Source organism: Ranitomeya imitator, chromosome 4, assembly GCF_032444005.1.
Source record: "Ranitomeya imitator isolate aRanImi1 chromosome 4, aRanImi1.pri, whole genome shotgun sequence".
NCBI lineage: Eukaryota > Metazoa > Chordata > Amphibia > Anura > Dendrobatidae > Ranitomeya > Ranitomeya imitator.
The window spans coordinates 652,098,857-652,117,689 of record NC_091285.1 but is presented as its reverse complement, the minus strand read 5'-3'; the positions used below and the strand labels follow the sequence as shown (position 1 = coordinate 652,117,689).

Below are 18,833 nucleotides of genomic sequence, written 5' to 3'. Positions count from 1 at the left end.
TACAGAAGAACACATGGCTTCATGACACCGGTGTACTGAGTGACTGCACATGGGTGGGGTACAGAAGAACACATGACTTCATGACACCGGTGTACTGAGTGACTGCACATGGGTGGGGTACAGAAGAACACATGGCTTCATGACACCGGTGTACTCAGTGACTGCACATGGGTGGGGGTACAGAAGAACACATGGCTTCATGACACCGGTGTACTGGGTGACTGCACATGGGTGGGGGTACAGAAAAACACATGGCTTCATGACACCGGTGTACTGAGTGACTGCACATGGGTGGGGTACAGAAGAACACATGGCTTCATGACACCGGTGTACTGAGTGACTGCACATGGGTGGGGGTACAGAAGAACACATGGCTTCATGACACCGGTGCACTGAGTGACTGCACATGGGTGGGGTACAGAAGAACACATGGCTTCATGACACCGGTGTACTCAGTGACTGCACATGGGTGGGGGTACAGAAGAACACATGGCTTCATGACACCGGTGTACTGAGTGACTGCACATGGGTGGGGGTACAGAAGAACACATGGCTTCATGACACCGGTGTACTGAGTGACTGCACATGGGTGGGGTACAGAAGAACACATGACTTCATGACACCGGTGTACTGAGTGACTGCACATGGGTGGGGTACAGAAGAACACATGGCTTCATGACACCGGTGTACTGAGTGACTGCACATGGGTGGGGGTACAGAAGAACACATGGCTTCATGACTCCGGTGTACTGAGTGACTGCACATGGGTGGGGGTACAGAAGAACACATGGCTTCATGCCACCGGTGTACTGAGTGACTGCACATGGGTGGGGTACAGAAGAACACATGGCTTCATGACACCGGTGTACTGAGTGACTGCACATGGGTGGGGTACAGAAGAACACATGGCTTTATGACACCGGTGCACTGAGTGACTGCACATGGGTGGGGGTACAGAAGAACACATGGCTTCATGACACCGGTGTACTGAGTGACTGCACATGGGTGGGGTACAGAAGAACACATGGCTTCATGACTCCGGTGTACTGAGTGACTGCACATGGGTGGGGTACAGAAGAACACATGGTTCATGACACCGCTGTACTGAGTGACTGCACATGGGTGGGGTACAGAAGAACACGTGGCTTCATGACACCGGTGTACTCAGTGACTGCACATGGGTGGGGTACAGAAGAACACATGGCTTCATGACACCGGTGTACTGAGTGACTACACATGGGTGGGGGTACAGAAGAACACATGGCTTCATGACACCGCTGTACTGACTGACTACACATGGGTGGGGGTACAGAAGAACACATGGCTTCATGACACTGGTGTACTGACTGACTACACATGGGTGGGGGTACAGAAGAACACATGGCTTCATGACACCGGTGTACTGAGTGACTGCACATGGGTGGGGGTACAGAAGAACACATGGCTTCATGACACCGCTGTACTGAGTGACTGCACATGGGTGGGGTACAGAAGAACACGTGGCTTCATGACACCGGTGTACTGAGTGACTGCACATGGGTGGGGTACAGAAGAACACATGGCTTCATGACACTGGTGTACTGACTGACTACACATGGGTGGGGGTACAGAAGAACACATGGCTTCATGACACCGCTGTACTGAGTGACTACACATGGGTGGGGTACAGAAGAACACATGGTTCATGACACCGTTGTACTGAGTGACTGCACATGGGTGGGGGTACAGAAGAACACATGGCTTCATGACACCGGTGTACTGAGTGACTGCACATGGGTGGGGTACAGAAGAACACATGGTTCATGACACCGGTGTACTGAGTGACTGCACATGGGTGGTGGACAGAAGAACACATGGCTTCATGACACCGGTGTACTGAGTGACTGCACATGGGTGGGGTACAGAAGAACACATGGCTTCATGACACCGGTGTACTGAGTGACTGCACATGGGTGGGGTACAGAAGAACACATGGTTCATGGCACCGCTGTACTGAGTGACTGCACATGGGTGGGGGTACAGAAGAACACATGGCTTCATGACACCGGTGTACTGAGTGACTGCACATGGGTGGGGGTACAGAAGAACACATGGCTTCATGACACCGGTGTACTGAGTGACTGCACATGGGTGGGGTACAGAAGAACACATGACTTCATGACACCGGTGCTCTGAGTGACTGCACATGGGTGGGGGTACAGAAGAACACATGGCTTCATGACACCGCTGTACTGAGTGACTGCACATGGGTGGGGTACAGAAGAACACATGGCTTCATGACACCGGTGTACTGAGTGACTGCACATGGGTGGGGTACAGAAGAACACATGACTTCATGACACCGGTGTACTGAGTGACTGCACATGGGTGGGGTACAGAAGAACACATGACTTCATGACACCGCTGTACTGAGTGACTGCACATGGGTGGGGTACAGAAGAACACATGGCTTCATGACACCGGTGTACTGAGTGACTGCACATGGGTGGGGTACAGAAGAACACATGACTTCATGACACCGGTGTACTGAGTGACTGCACATGGGTGGGGTACAGAAGAACACATGGCTTCATGACACCGCTGTACTGAGTGACTGCACATGGGTGGGGTACAGAAGAACACATGGCTTCATGACACCGCTGTACTGAGTGACTGCACATGGGTGGGGTACAGAAGAACACATGGCTTCATGACACCGGTGTACTGAGTGACTGCACATGGGTGGGGTACAGAAGAACACATGGCTTCATGACACCGGTGTACTGAGTGACTGCACATGGGTGAGGTACAGAAGAACACATGGCTTCATGACACCGGTGTACTGAGTGACTGCACATGGGTGGAGTACAGAAGAACACATGGCTTCATGACTCCGGTGTTCTGAGTGACAGCACATGGGTGGGGTACAGAAGAACACAGATTTATACCTATGACATCTCTGTTGAGGACCCCCACTGCTCATTTTAGGAATGTCGGTGAATGTGCTGCAGTGGTTTCAGATCAATAGCTGCCATGTGTAACAGATTGCACTGAAGGACCCCTGCAATGCTCAGACAATGCAGTTTTCAGTAGCCGCTGTCCGTGGTGCTGAACCCTGTCATTGACTATGACAAGGGCAGCATGCAAACAGTCATGTTGAGTCTGGATCACGCAGTACAGTAGGGACAGACAGTGTTTGCAGATTTGCTTACAGAAATATATGGAATATTCATCTACCCGTATGCTAGTCAATATGCAATGTGCATATAAAAGTATATGACCGCTAAACGTTTAACGGCACGGATTGTACGAGGAGATAGCGCCCCTATGAATAGTAATGGCAATTCTTTGGTTCCCTCTGGTTGTTGAACGGCTGGATTGAAGATTTCTTCCTCTGAGCACCTTCCAGAACAGCTCTCTGCTGCACACTGAAAGGGGGGAGGGGTAGGCAGCACATTAAAGCAAGGAAAGCTCGCCCCACGTGTAGGGCCAGAAGCACCACTCCCACCCTACAGCAGATCAATCAGGGAGCAGAGAGCCGGTTCCTGCCGTGTTAGCTGATCTTCCCTGGATATATAAAGAGCAGGCGAGAGCAAATCCTGCGCTGTGAGCCACACACACACTAGAAAGTCTTCCAGCATGAGCTACTCTCTGGAAACATTAGGTAGCCCCTCTTATAGGAGGATGGCGGAGATCAGGACCAGCTATTCAAGGACAAGCAGTTCCCCATCCAGCGGTTTCAGGTCTCAAAGCTGGTCCAGAAGCACCCCTAGCACCATCTCCTCCTCCTATAAGAGGAGCAACCTAGCAGCGCCCAGAGGGTTCAGCTCCAGTGACAGTTTGGATCTTAGTCAGTCATCCGGCTACAATGGAGACTTCAAGCAAGTACGATCGAGCGAAAAGGAGCAACTACAAGGACTCAATGATCGTTTTGCTGGTTACATCGAAAAAGTCCACTACCTGGAGCAACAGAACAAGGAAATTGAAGCAGAAATTCAGGCCCTAAGGCAAAAGCAGAGCGGATACAGCCAGTTGGGTGAGATCTACGAACAAGAGCTGAGAGAGTTGAGGTCTAACTTGGAACATGTCAACCATGACAAGGCGCAGGTTCTTTTAGACTCTGAACACCTTGAGGAAGACCTCCAGAGGCTGAAAGACAGGTATGAAGAAGAGCTCAGGATTAGGGACGACGCAGAGGCCACTATCAGGGCGATGAAGAAGGACATCGATGACACGTCCTTGATAAAGGTGGAGTTGGACAAGAAGGTCCAGTCTCTGCAAGAAGAGATTGCCTTCCTCAAAAACAACCATGAAGAAGAAGTCGGTGAGCTGCTAGCCCAAATCCAGGCCTCCCACATCACTGTAGAGAGGAAGGACTTCCAGAAGACAGATTTGGCCTCTGCCTTAAGGGAAATCCGATCTCAGCTAGAGGGTCACTCCAACAACAACATGGTCCAGACAGAGGAGGTCTTTAAAAATAGGTATGCCAAGCTAACAGAAGCTGCAGAACAGAACAAAGAAGCGATCAGATCTGCCAAAGAGGAGCTAGCCGAATACAGAAGGCAACTACACAGCAAAACTGTAGAGCTGGAGTCCGTAAAAGGAACCAAAGAGTCACTGGAGAGACAGTTGAATGATATCGAGGAGAGACACAACAATGACTTGACCAGTTACCAGGTAAGTGAAACCGTTTACCAGAAATTGGGAATTGGGGCTATAGAATGGAGCTGTCCATGGTGATATCTATGGTGGTGGCACATATTAATATTAACATCACGTTACTGGATCTACAGATAAATGTCTCAACTATATGAACCTGTAACATGGTCATCTCCATAGATTAAGGTAACAACCACTCACCTTGTACTCATCAGATGCACAGATCCCTCCAGGGTCCCGGGTGGGATTCCCTATGGGTGTGTCCAATGTGATGAGGGTGACATAGTTTTGGCAATGGGTTTGCAAGTTCTGCAGTAACACGTGTAGGGGGTGTGGTGCAGTTAGTGTGATTCCTTGTGGGGGGGTAGTGTGACGCAGTGTGGCTGCTGCTTGTGGAGGGTGTGGTGCAATGACAATGCATGTCTGTAGGTATGGGGTGGGGGTGTGGAGGGTCTCCGTGATATGTATCCTAGTGGGACAGAATAAATAAGTGCCCTGTTTAGATTTTGCTGCAGTGAGTTTGTGCAATTAGGGGTCTAATCCAGGAGGTGTGGCTCCGTGCGTGGTGCAATATGACAGTGCCTGGGTCTACAGCTGCTGCAATGTGACCACAGGACCAGATAGATGTCACTGTAGGTCGTACGACAGATCAGCGCAAAATAATCCTCTCCTGAGTCTTAATTCCATGGGTTTTATTCCTTCTGTAGGAAACCATCCAACAGCTGGACAACGAGCTGCGAGGAACGAAATGGGAGATGTCCCGTCACCTGAGAGAATACCAAGATCTTCTCAATGTCAAAATGGCTCTGGATATAGAAATTGCTGCATACAGGTACAAGGGCAGAGCCAGCAGAATATTAATAGCACTGCAGAGACTGCAGCAGCAGGATGAGAAAACTTTCACATCCAAGAGAGTGGGAGGGAAACTGGAAGCAAGGACATCCAATCATGCAGCGTGCAATAGGGACATTGCCAGAAAGTCCGAAAAATATATGTTCAATACACCAGAATCATCACACCATGACATAGGGTTAATGCTAGAAACTCTGAAACACATGAGCTCAATAAACCAGTAACATATGAGTCCAATGAACCAGTAATATCCCAGTATTAGAATAGCATGCAAAAAGGCTATAGCACAAAAGTCAGAAAAATATGAGCCCAACACACCAGTATCATCATAGCATGAAATAGAGTTATTGCTAGAAACTCTGAAACATATGAGCTCAATAAACCAGTAACATATGAGTCCAATAAACCAGTAATATCCCAGTATTAGAATAGCATGTAATAAGGATCTAGCAAGAAAGTCTGAAAAATAGATAAATATGAACCCAACACTCCAGTATCAACCCATCATGAATAGGGTTAATGCTAGACACTCTGAAACTTATGAGCCCAATAAATCAGTAACACATGATCCCAATAAACCAGTAATATCCCAGTAATAGCATAGCATGCAAAAAGGATGTAGCAAGAAAGTCTGAAAAATAGAAAACTATGAACCTAACACTCCAATTATCATCACATCATGAATAGGGTTAATGCTAGAAACTCTGAAACGTATGAGCCCAATAAATCAGTAACACATGATCCCAATAAATCAGTAATATCCCAGTAATAGCATAGCATGCAAAAAGGATGTAGCAAGAAAGTCTGAAAAATAGAAAACTATGAACCTAACACTCCAGTATCATCACATCATGAAATAGGGATAATGCTAGAAACTCTGAAACACATGAGCTCAATAAACCAGTAACATATGAGTCCAATAAACCAGTAATATCCCAGTATTAGCATAGCATGCAATAAGGATCTAGCAAGAAAGTCTGAAAAATAGATAAATATGAACCTAACACTCCAGTATCATCACACCATGAAATAGGGTTAAAGCTAGAAACTCTGAAACAGATCCCAACAGATCCCAATAGACCAGTAATGTCCCAGTATTAGCATAGCATGCAATAAGGATACCGATATAAAAAAAAATTAAAAAGTGGAAAAATCTGAGCCCAGATGCCATGTTCTTGCCACGAGAGATCAAATGTTCCAAAAAATATATAATACCATTTTTCCAACAAATTAGGGTACCTATATTTTTGTGAAAATGGAGGTAAAGAGTTTCAACACCTTCTTTTAGGGGTAGACAGAATTAGCATGGGGACACAAAATGCTGTAAAAATGAATTCTTAGAAAGGGCAAACTTGGACTAGACAGTCTTAAAATTGCAGTGGTTCGTGCATTTTGATAAACAAATCTAATTTTTAGACTGTCTAGTCTAAGTTTACACCTTACATTTTTATTTCAACCATACCCATGGAGGCTGTGCCCCTAACCCTGTATTTTTCTTTTACCCACACCCGTGGAGGCCGTGCCCCCAACCCTCTATTTTTCTTTTACCCACACCCATGGAGGCCGTGCCCCTAATTCTCTATTTTTCTTTTACCCACACCCATGGAGGCTGTGCCTCTAACCCTCTGTTTTTCTTTTACCTACATTCATGGAGGCCGTGCCCCTATCCCTCTATTTTTCTTTAACCCACACCCATGGAGGCCGTGCCCCTAACCCTTTATTTTTCTTTTACCCACACCCATGGAGGCCGTGCCCCTAACCCTCTATTTTTCTTTTACCCACACCCATGGAGGCCGTGCCCCTAACCCTCTATTTTTCTTTTACCCACACCCATGGAGGCCGTGCCCCTAACCCTCTATTTTTCTTTTACCCACACGCATGGAGTCCGTGCCCCTAACCCTCTATTTTTCTTTTACCCACACCCATGGAGGCCGTGCCTCTAACCCTCTGTTTTTCTTTTACCTACACCCATGGAGGCCGTGCCCCTATCCCTCTATTTTTCTTTTACCCACACCCATGGAGGTCGTGCCCCTAACCCTCTATTTTTCTTTTACCCACACCCATGGAGGCCGTGCCCCTAACTCTCTATTTTTCATTTACCCACACCCATCGAGGCCATGCCCCTAACCCTCTATTTTTCTTTTACCTACACCCACGGAGGCCGTGCCCCTAAATCTCTATTTGTCTTTTACCCACACCCATGGAGGCAGTGCCCCTAATCCTCTATTTTTCTTTTACCCACACCCATGGAGGCCGTGCCCCTAACCCTCTATTTTTCTTTTACCCACACCCATGGAGGCTGTGCCCCTAACCCTCTATTTTTCTTTTACCCACACCCATGGAGGCCGTGCCCCTAACCCTCTATTTTTCTTTTACCCACACCCATGGAGGCCGTGCCCCTAACCCTCTATTTTTCTTTTACCCACACCCATGGAGGCCGTGCCCCTAACCCTCTATTTTTCCTTTACTTACACCCATGGAGGCCGTGCCCCTAGCCCTCTATTTTTCTTTTACCCACACCCATGGAGGCCATGCCCCTAACTCTCTATTTTTCTTTTACCCACACCCATGGGGGCCATGCCCCTAACCCTCTATTTTTCTTTTACCCATACCTATGGAGGCCATGCCCCTAAAACAAAGTCATAAATGTGTCTTAAACACATCATAAATATGGCACAAGTCACGAAAGACAATTTTTGGGGGCACAAATTATGCCAGAATTCTGGCACATTTAGCTCGATATGTCTTCCCCCAAGTGTGTTATCTCTGACCTATCTTCACTCTTTAGTCAGCTAATGAAAGACTCAGCTCTGCTACATTTGTAATATGAATTTCTATTGATTTATGTTAAGTGAAATAAATAGTAAGTGTTGAAAGTCTATTAATCTCCTGACACGTCTAGTCGTTAAAGAGGACCTGTCACCATCACTACGTTAAAAGTGGCAATTTTTTACTCTTATTTTATTCCCACTGCTCCCCTGAGTTATTTGCATTTTTTTAATCCGCCATACGGTTCCAGAGATATCGACCTATTCATTTAGTGATAAGTTTTATGCTCTTTATAATGTGGGTGTGGCTAACAAGGTATGAATGCAGAGCAGCCTAAAGACACGCCCCAGAGGATCCTGTAAGCCACACCTCCTTGCAAAAACCCTAAAAATTAGCACTAAATAAAATGGCCAATATCTCCGGAAAGGAATTTATTACTTTTTTTAACCCTTTACACTATTTAAGGGTTAAAGACCATTTTAGATAAAGATAGTGACAGTGGGATACATTTCCTAATCCTACACAGTCTAACGTTAGCCTACACAGTCTTCAGATGCATGAAACATTATAGTGGCTCACGCAAGAGGATAAAGTTGGTGTATATTTAGACACTTTTGTCTAACTTTACATCACTTTTCTGTTGACTTACTTTGGGCCCAAAAATCTACACCTGAATTTTCAGCACACATTGACTCATTTTAAGCCATGCCCCTTCACTTGGCTATTCCCCTTTCCACTGAAAGCCACACCCCCTTGTCAAATAAGGGACAATGTTTAAAATACTTAATGTAACTGGCGTAAGGGATGTAAAAAAGATTCTATTAAAATCCCAGCAGAATTACGTAAATCACGAGGGGGCGTGAATAAACAGGTGATCTGTTTTATATGGAGTGGTCCTTTGCCAGTGCTGAGCAAACAAGCTTTAAAGACACTTGTAAATTAGCCTGGAAGTGCATTGGGGGCGTGTCAATGCACTCGGAGTAACCGACACACCCTAAATGCACTTCCCTTGTGTCTTCATGGCTCAATATCTCAGCACTGGCACATAGGAGTGCCACAAAATGGGTATCATTTTTATTGTTGTTCCAAGACCTATACAGCCATGTTAGTTTGAGTAGTCAACACCCCCTTCCCTTTAAGTAGTAGTTTTAACAATTCATTTCTTTGCTCCTCAGGAAACTCCTTGAGGGAGAAGAAACCCGCTTCTGCTCATTCTCCAGCCTCCCTTCAGGACCATCAGCTCCACACAGACAGGGACCTGTTACAGTAACCTCCAGAGTACAGCAAACTCGAGCGGAGCCTCCCAGAGTCAAAGTGCAGCACAAGTTTGTGGAGGAGATCATTGAGGAAACCAAAGTGGAAGATGAAAGGTCAGATATGGAGGCAGCATTGGCTGCGATGGCAGAAGAGTTTGCATCAGGGCTTATGGAGGGAGAAGAGGAAGAGGCAGAAGAAGGTGAGGAGGAAAAGGGAGAGGGAGAGGAAGAGGAGGAGGTAGAAGATGAGGTTGAAGAGGAGATTGTAGCTGCTGTAGAGTCTACTGTACAGGCAGCAGCCCCTGGGGGGGAGGAAGAGGAAGAGGGAGAGGAAAAAGAAGAAGAAGAAGCAGAGGAAGAAGAAGGGGAAAAGGGGGATGAAGAAGCAGCAGAGGAGGGAGAAAAGGGCGAGGAAGAAGAGGAAGGAGATAAGACAGAGGAAGAGGTAGAAGAAGAGGGGGAAAAAGAGGAAGGTGAAGAGGAAGGAGAGACAGTAGAAGAGGAAGCAGAACAGGAGGAAGAAGTGAAAGCCGAGGAAGGCGAAGAGGAGGGGGAAGGAGAAGGAGGAGAAGAAGAGGAGGGAAAGACAGAAGAAGAGGAAGGTGAGAAGGAAGAAGAAGATGAGGGAGAGAAAGAGGGAGAGGAGGAAGGAGAGAAAGAGGGAGAAGAGGAAGGAGCAGAAGAAGCAGAGGTAGAAGGTGGAGAGGGAGAAGCAGAAGAAGAAGCTGGAAAGGAAGAAGGAGAAGAGGGGGACACAGAGGAGGCAGAAGGTGAGCAGGAGGCAGAAGGGGCAGAGGAAGAGGCTACTGAGGAGACACAAGAGGAAGAAGTAGTAGAGGAGCCTTTTGTGGAGACTAAGGTTGTAAGGGTAAAAGCAGCAGTGCAGAAGGTAGAAGTAGAAGAAACAGAAAAGGAAGCAGAAGAGGAGAAGGAGGGTGGTGATGAAGAAGAGAAGGGAGAGGAAGAAGCAGAGGAAAAGGCAGGAGTAGAGGAAGAAGAGGGAGCAGTAGATGAAAGCTCAGAGCAACAAGAGGAGAAAGCAGGAACAGATGAGGAGAAAGAAGAGGGAGGAGAAGAAGAAGAAACCAAAGATGAGGAAGAAACTGGGGAAGATAAAGCTGAGGAAGAATCTGGAGAGGATAAAGAGGCTGAAGCCGAGGAGGAGAAGGCAGAGTCTCCAGAAGAAAGTGTGGAGGAGGCCATCCCTGCATCTATGGCAGCTTCTGTAGGAACAGAAAAAGAAGAAGACAAAGAAGAAGAAGCAGAAGAAGAAGAAGAAGGCAGTCCCAGGGATGACGGGAAGGAAGACACTGCAGTAAATGGAGATGTACAAGAAGAGAGCGAGGACAAAGGTGTAGTCACCAATGGTCTCGATGACAGCCCCTCAGAGGACAAAGACAGCACCAAGAGCCAGCAAACTGTTGTCATCACCAAAAAGATTGAGACCACCACCAGCGAAGGTGAAGACGGAACCAAATACATTACCAAGTCTGTGACAGTCACCCAGAAGGTGGAGGAACACGAAGAAACCGTCCAGGAGAAATCCGTGTCCACGAAGAAGGTGGAAAAAGTCACTTCACATGCAGTAGTTAAAGGTGCTGACAATAAGTGAAGACCTAGCACTTCCAGCAAAGCAGCAGGACTGAAAAGCCATAAGATAAAGTGCATGTCAAGTGACAGCTTCTAATGGGCTTATAGCGGAAGGGGGTTCTCTCGTGGGGTGGGGGCTCCAGATACTATTACCTGTGCAATACTCGGGGGCGGGGAAATGCATGCAAGCTAGAGATGTGTCCCTCCCACACAACTTGGGGAATTCACTAAAAAAAAAATACAATTTACTGCATGATTTGTCAAAGAAAGACCAGAGATGAGGGTTTCCTAAGTTGTCGTGGGGCCGGGTACAGATTCCAGATCCTTGAGAGTCCTGAGACAAAAATATGCAAAAGAACCAACTGAGCCAAAAAAACAAAGAGGGAGGGAGGGGACCGTGAAACGGATGTTTTCTCGCCTTAATAAAAGAAACCTATAATGATGTTTACCTCACTGGTGCAATTAATAGACTGCAGGTCATGAGAGAACCTGAATGAGTTAACACAACTTGCTGTCAGTTTATGTCAAAGCAGAAACCTTGCTCAATAAAAGGTCATATTGGAAATCCTTGACGTGTGTCTTATTGAAACTGGAGTTGCAAAAATGACTGCCATTTAAAGGAATGGTCCCCTCGATCCATATTTTAACATATGAGTTGGGAACATGATTTTGGGACACTTACTAATAGATAAGTATTACAGGTTTCCCTCCTATACTTTTTAGTTCTAGTCTTCCCCTCCAACTCACCAGACACACCCACCAGCCTCCTCCAATCGAAAAACAGCTTTTCCCTGTGCGATGTGTTTCAATTGGAGGAAGCTAGTGGGCGCGTCTGGTCACATGCTCCTCCATCAGTGGTCATGCTGAGAATAGAAGAGCAGTGCAATCCTGAGGAAAACTAACCTGTAAAACATATGCATTAGCGTCACAAAATCATGTCCCCACTACATCTGTTAAAATAAAGATAGAGGAGAACCCCTTTCAGTAAAATTGAGTTTTGTATGACTTTCAAAAGGTTTGCTGTGGGCATCCACTTAAGACCCTATACCACAATATGGATGCGCAGATGTACACCCTTCTACATTTTTAGGGCTACGTTCACATGAGGTGGAAAAAACTGCAACCATGTGTGCATTTTACTGCAGATTGTGCTGTGGCTTTAACACAGATTTCACCCCAGTATGCTGGGAAAATTACGTCTTTGCAACATCATGAGAATGTGAAAATCCCCAGTATGCTCATACTCCAGGATCATTTTTTTTACCCAATACATGAGGACTTTAAAGCACCATCTACACCTACAATATCATGATGTATTATTTGCCCAATAATTGGGGACTAACAGTAGGACAGCGGTGGATCAAAGTGCTTTATAAGTGGAGGTCTTTAAATGGGACTTGTCAGTAGCCATAACTATATATATAACTATATATATATATTTATATATATATATATATATACATATATATATGTAATTATTTTTTTTACTTGGTATAAAAGCCCCTGTTCTCCTGAATCCGGCATTGTTTTTCTTTTGTTCCTACGACTCTCCATTCCTGAGATATTACCCTCTCTTCCATGTACATAAATCTAGTCTTTTTAGCCAAGTGGGTGTGATATTCAGGAAAACGCCCACAGAATAGAATTGATAATCACACCCTTTTGGCTAAAAAGGCTAGATTTATATACATGAAAGAAGGGGCCATATCCCAGGAATGGTGAGCCACAGGAACAAAATAGAGATATCGTCGGATTCAGAACAGCGGGATTTAAACCAGGTTGAAAAAAATCTATGGGAAGTAATAAGTCCTCTTTAAAGGGGTTTTCACCATAGAAGTGATTGATCGGTGGTCAAACATGCGCACGGCCACTCTATTCAGAGGATTCTGGGACCCCCATTCTCAATATTAGTGGGGCTCCCAACAGTGGGACCCCAGTCATCATATATCTATCATTTATAGATGTGTATTAGAGGGAAAACTCCTTTAAGGGTAAAGACCTCTTTACATGGATATTGGTATTTGGATCTCTCCCCCCTTGTCTACTGTCGAATCCTGCCCCTTATGAATATATCATAAGTTATTGATCCATCTGAACAGATAAATTAATTAAGTGATAAATGAAATGTTGCTCAAGACGTTAATGACTCCAGTACAGCTGGGTGAATCTCTATAATAGTTAAGCCCACAAAGTGATTTTCTCCAGGTAGATAGTGCTAGTAATTGAAATCTTGAGGTGAATTATACGTATAGCTTCCTAATGCATCATGATGCTGCCCCTTTAATTGGAAACTTCTTAAAGGGGCTTTTTTTTTAAAAAAAAAAAAGGTCTATATTTCTCAATATTTATGTAGGGCTGACACATTCCACAGCACAGTACACAGAATGCACTCGTGTCCATTATTCCATCTAATCGGAGCCGTCTTCCCTAACTCAAGCCCACATCCATTTCTCGCTCTTTCTTGATCTAGTGATTAGAGGGGGTCCTAAGCAAGAAACCCTTCCACTGTGTTGTCCATGGGACCTAATAAAGCATATGGCCAGGGGTTGTCACCCCTGGGTTCACAGCTGAAGGATTTTGTGCAAATTTGGATTTCTAAACTGAAATCGATTCATTCCTTATGGCACTGCCAGGCACTGCACTGATCCAGCAGCACATAGATAATGAATAAAGCAGCAGCTGGTTGTCCGACTTCTCAAGCTATTTTGTAACAGATATGACAGTTCAGAAAGACAGGTATCCAGAAGCCACAGAAATAAAACTTATAAAATCATAATTTATTAAATTCTCTTAAAAAATCAAAAAAGAGGGGGGGGGGGGGAAGGGAGGAAATACTCATCCTACGCGTTTCAAGCTCTAAGGTTCTTAGACACTTGACTACCCTGACTAAGAGCTCGAAACGTAGACTCTTGACTAAGAGCTGGAAACTTAGACTCTTGACTAAGAACTTGAAACTTATACTCCTGACTAAGAGCTCGAAACGTAGACTCTTTAGTCTTGACTAAGAGCTGGAAATGTAGACTCTTGACTAAGAGCTTGAAACTTATACTCTTGACTAAGAGCTCAAAACTTAGATTCTTGACTAAGAGCTGGAAACGTAGACTCTTGACTAAGAGCTCAAAACTTATACTCTTGACTAAGAGCTGGAAACTTAGACCCTTAACTAAAGAGCTCAAAACTTAGACTCTTCACTAAGAGCTGGAAACTTAGACTCTTCACTAAGAGCTGGAAACTTAGACTCTTGACTAAAGAACTCAAAACTTAGACTCTTGATTAAGAGCTCAAAACTTAGACTCCTTACTAAGACCTCGAAACTTAGACTCTTCACTAAGAGTGTTATGCAGTCTACAAAAAACCCTAAAGCAAAAAACCATGCAAAGGGGGCAAAAAGACCCACCGTGCCGAACTAACGGCACGGCGGTACACCCTTTGCGTCTCAGAGCTTCCAGCAAAACGAAAAGACAAGCTGGACAGAAAAAGTAGCAACAAAAGCAAAGAAGCACTTATCTAAGCAGAGCAGCAGGCCACAGGAAAGATCCAAAGCTCAGATCCAACACTGGAACATTGACAAGGAGCAAGGAAGACAGAATCAGGCGGAGTTAAATAACAAAGCAGCCAACGAGCTCACCAGAACACCTGAGGGAGGAAGCTCAGAAGCTGCAGTACCACTTGTGACCACAGGAGTGAATTCAGCCACAGAATTCACAACAGTACCCCCCCCTTGAGGAGGGGTCACCGAACCCTCACCAGAGCCCCCAGGCCAACCAGGATGAGCCACATGAAAGGCACGAACAAGATCTGGAGCATGGACATCAGAGGCAAAAACCCAGGAATTATCTTCCTGAGCATAACCCTTCCATTTAACCAGATACTGGAGTTTCCGTCTAGAAACACGAGAATCCAAAATTTTCTCCACAATATACTCCAATTCCCCCTCCACCAAAACCGGGGCAGGAGGCTCAACAGATGGAACCATAGGTGCCACGTATCTCCGCAACAACGACCTATGGAATACATTATGTATGGAAAAGGAGTCTGGGAGGGTCAGACGAAAAGACACAGGATTGAGAATCTCAGAAATCCTATACGGACCAATAAAACGAGGTTTAAATTTAGGAGAGGAAACCTTCATAGGAATATGACGAGAAGATAACCAAACCAGATCCCCAACACGAAGTCGGGGACCCACACGGCGTCTGCGATTAGCGAAAAGTTGAGCCTTCTCCTGGGACAAGGTCAAATTGTCCACTACCTGAGTCCAGATCTGCTGCAACCTGTCCACCACAGAATCCACACCAGGACAGTCCGAAGACTCAACCTGTCCTGAAGAGAAACGAGGATGGAACCCAGAATTGCAGAAAAATGGAGAGACCAAGGTAGCCGAGCTGGCCCGATTATTAAGGGCGAACTCAGCCAACGGCAAAAAGGACACCCAATCATCCTGGTCAGCAGAAACAAAACATCTCAGATATGTTTCCAAGGTCTGATTGGTTCGTTCGGTCTGGCCATTAGTCTGAGGATGGAAAGCCGAGGAAAAAGATAGGTCAATGCCCATCCTACCACAAAAGGCTCGCCAAAACCTTGAAACAAACTGGGAACCTCTGTCAGAAACAATATTCTCAGGAATGCCATGCAAACGAACCACATGCTGGAAGAACAAAGGCACCAAATCAGAGGAGGAAGGCAATTTAACCAAGGGCACCAGATGGACCATTTTAGAAAAGCGATCACAGACCACCCAAATGACTGACATCTTTTGAGAAACGGGAAGGTCAGAAATGAAATCCATCGAAATATGTGTCCAAGGCCTCTTTGGGACCGGCAAGGGCAAAAGCAACCCACTGGCACGTGAACAGTAGGGCTTAGCCCTAGCACAAATCCCACAGGACTGCACAAAAGTACGTACATCCCGTGACAGAGATGGCCACCAGAAGGATCTAGCCACTAACTCTCTGGTACCAAAGATTCCAGGATGACCAGCCAACACCGAACAATGAAGTTCAGAGATAACTTTACTAGTCCACCTATCAGGGACGAACAGTTTCTCCACCGGACAACGATCAGGTTTATTCGCCTGAAATTTTTGTAACACTCGCCGCAAATCAGGGGAGATGGCAGACACAATGACTCCTTCCTTGAGGATACTCGCCGGCTCAGATGAACCCGGAGAGTCGGGCACAAAACTCCTAGACAGAGCATCCGCCTTCACATTTTTTGAGCCCGGAAGGTACGAAATCACAAAATCGAAGCGGGCAAAAAACAGCGACCAACGGGCCTGTCTAGGATTCAAGCGCTTGGCAGACTCGAGATAAGTAAGGTTCTTATGATCAGTCAATACCACCACGCGATGCTTAGCTCCTTCAAGCCAATGACGCCATTCCTCGAATGCCCACTTCATGGCCAGCAACTCTCGGTTGCCCACATCATAATTACGCTCAGCAGCCGAAAACTTCCTGGAAAAGAAAGCACATGGTTTCAACACTGAGCAACCAGAACCTCTCTGTGACAAAACCGCCCCTGCTCCAATCTCAGAAGCATCAACCTCGACCTGGAACGGAAGAGAAACATCTGGTTGACACAACACAGGGGCAGAACAAAAACGATGCTTCAACTCCTGAAAAGCTTCCACAGCAGCAGAAGACCAATTAACCAAATCAGCACCCTTCTTGGTCAAATCGGTCAATGGTTTGGCAATGCTAGAAAAATTACAGATGAAGTGACGATAAAAATTAGCAAAGCCCAGGAATTTTTGTAGACTTTTCAGAGATGTCGGCTGAGTCCAATCCTGGATGGCTTGGACCTTAACCGGATCCATCTCGATAGTAGAAGGGGAAAAGATGAACCCCAAAAATGAAACTTTCTGCACACCGAAGAGACACTTTGATCCCTTCACAAACAAGGAATTAGCACGCAGGACCTGGAAAACCATTCTGACCTGCTTCACATGAGAGTCCCAATCATCTGAGAAGATCAAAATGTCATCCAAGTAAACAATCAGGAATTTATCCAGATACTCACGGAAGATGTCATGTATAAAAGACTGAAACACAGATGGAGCATTGGCAAGTCCGAACGGCATCACTAGATACTCAAAATGACCCTCGGGCGTATTAAATGCAGTTTTCCATTCATCTCCTTGCCTGATTCTCACCAGATTATACGCACCACGAAGATCTATCTTAGTGAACCAACTAGCCCCCTTAATCCGAGCAAACAAGTCAGATAACAATGGCAAGGGATACTGAAATTTAACAGTGATCTTATTAAGAAGGCGGTAATCAATACACGGTCTCAGCGAACCATCCTTCTTGGCTACAAAGAAGAACCCTGCTCCCAGTGGTGATGACGATGGGCGAATATGTCCCTTCTCCAGGGATTCCTTCACATAACTGCGCATAGCGGCGTGTTCAGGCACGGATAAATTAAATAATCGACCTTTAGGGAATTTACTACCAGGAATCAAATTGATAGCACAATCACAATCCCTATGCGGAGGTAGGGCATCGGACTTGGGCTCTTCAAATACATCCTGATAATCAGACAAGAACTCTGGGACCTCAGAAGGAGTGGATGACGAAATAGACAAAAATGGAACATCACCATGTACCCCCTGACAACCCCAGCTGGATACCGACATAGAGTTCCAATCCAATACTGGTTATGGGTTTGCAGCCATGGCAACCCCAACACGACCACATCATGCAGATTATGTAGCACCAGAAAGCGAATAACTTCCTGATGTGCAGGAGCCATGCACATGGTCAGCTGGGTCCAGTACTGAGGTTTATTCTTGGCCAAAGGTGTAGCATCAATTCCTCTCAACGGAATAGGACACCGCAAAGGCTCCAAGAAAAACCCACAACGTTTAGCATAATCCAAATCCATCAGATTCAGGGCAGCGCCTGAATCCACAAACGCCATGACAGAATACGATGACAAAGAGCATATCAAGGTAATGGACAGAAGGAATTTGGACTGTACAGTACCAATGACGGCAGACCTATCGAACCGCTTAGTGCGCTTAGGACAATCAGAAATAGCATGAGTGGAATCACCACAGTAGAAACACAGACCATTCAGACGTCTGTGTTCTTGCCGTTCAACTCTGGTCATAGTCCTATCGCACTGCATAGGCTCAGGTTTAATCTTAGACAATACCGCCAAATGGTGCACAGATTTACGCTCGCGCAAGCGTCGACCGATCTGAATGGCCAAAGACATAGACTCATTCAAACCAGCAGGCATAGGAAAACCCACCATGACATCCTTAAGAGCCTCAGAGAGACCCTTTCTGAACAAAGCTGCCAGCGCAGATTCATTCCACAGAGTGAGTACTGACCACTTCCTAAATTTCTGACAATATACTTCTATATCATCCTGACCCTGGCACAAAGCCAGCAAATTTTTCTCAGCCTGATCCACTGAATTAGGCTCATCGTAAAGTAATCCGAGCGCCAGGAAAAATGCATTGACATTACTCAATGCAGGGTCTCCTGGCGCAAGAGAAAATGCCCAGTCCTGAGGGTCGCCGCGCAAAAAAGAAATAATAATCAAAACCTGTTGAATAGGATTACCAGAAGAATGAGGTTTCAAGGCCAGAAATAGCTTACAATTATTTTTGAAATTAAGAAACTTAGTTCTATCACCAAAAAACAAATCAGGAATAGGAATTCTTGGTTCTAACATAGATTTCTGATCAATAGTATCTTGAATCCTTTGTACATTTGT

At 45.7% G+C, this 18,833-nt stretch overlaps 1 protein-coding gene across 1 annotated transcript; it reads left to right on the top strand.

Annotated features, from left to right (window-relative positions):
- Positions 1–3,538: 3,538 nt before the first annotated feature.
- NEFM (neurofilament medium chain) lies at positions 3,539–11,670 on the top strand. The gene is made up of 3 exons (XM_069767032.1): positions 3,539–4,656; positions 5,346–5,470; positions 9,435–11,670. The coding sequence occupies exons 1-3, from the start codon at positions 3,619–3,621 to the stop codon at positions 11,125–11,127; spliced, it is 2,856 nt and encodes a 951-aa protein (XP_069623133.1). The 5' UTR covers positions 3,539–3,618; the 3' UTR covers positions 11,128–11,670.
- The last annotated feature ends 7,163 nt before the right edge of the window (positions 11,671–18,833 follow it).

Coding starts and splice junctions, on each gene's coding strand:
- NEFM (XM_069767032.1), top strand. CDS start 3,619: ATGAGCTACTCTCTGGAAACATTAGGTAGCCCCTCTTATAGGAGGATG. Junction 4,657..5,345: donor ATGACTTGACCAGTTACCAG/GTAAGTGAAACC, acceptor TTCCTTCTGTAG/GAAACCATCCAACAGCTGGA. Junction 5,471..9,434: donor ATAGAAATTGCTGCATACAG/GTACAAGGGCAG, acceptor TTTGCTCCTCAG/GAAACTCCTTGAGGGAGAAG.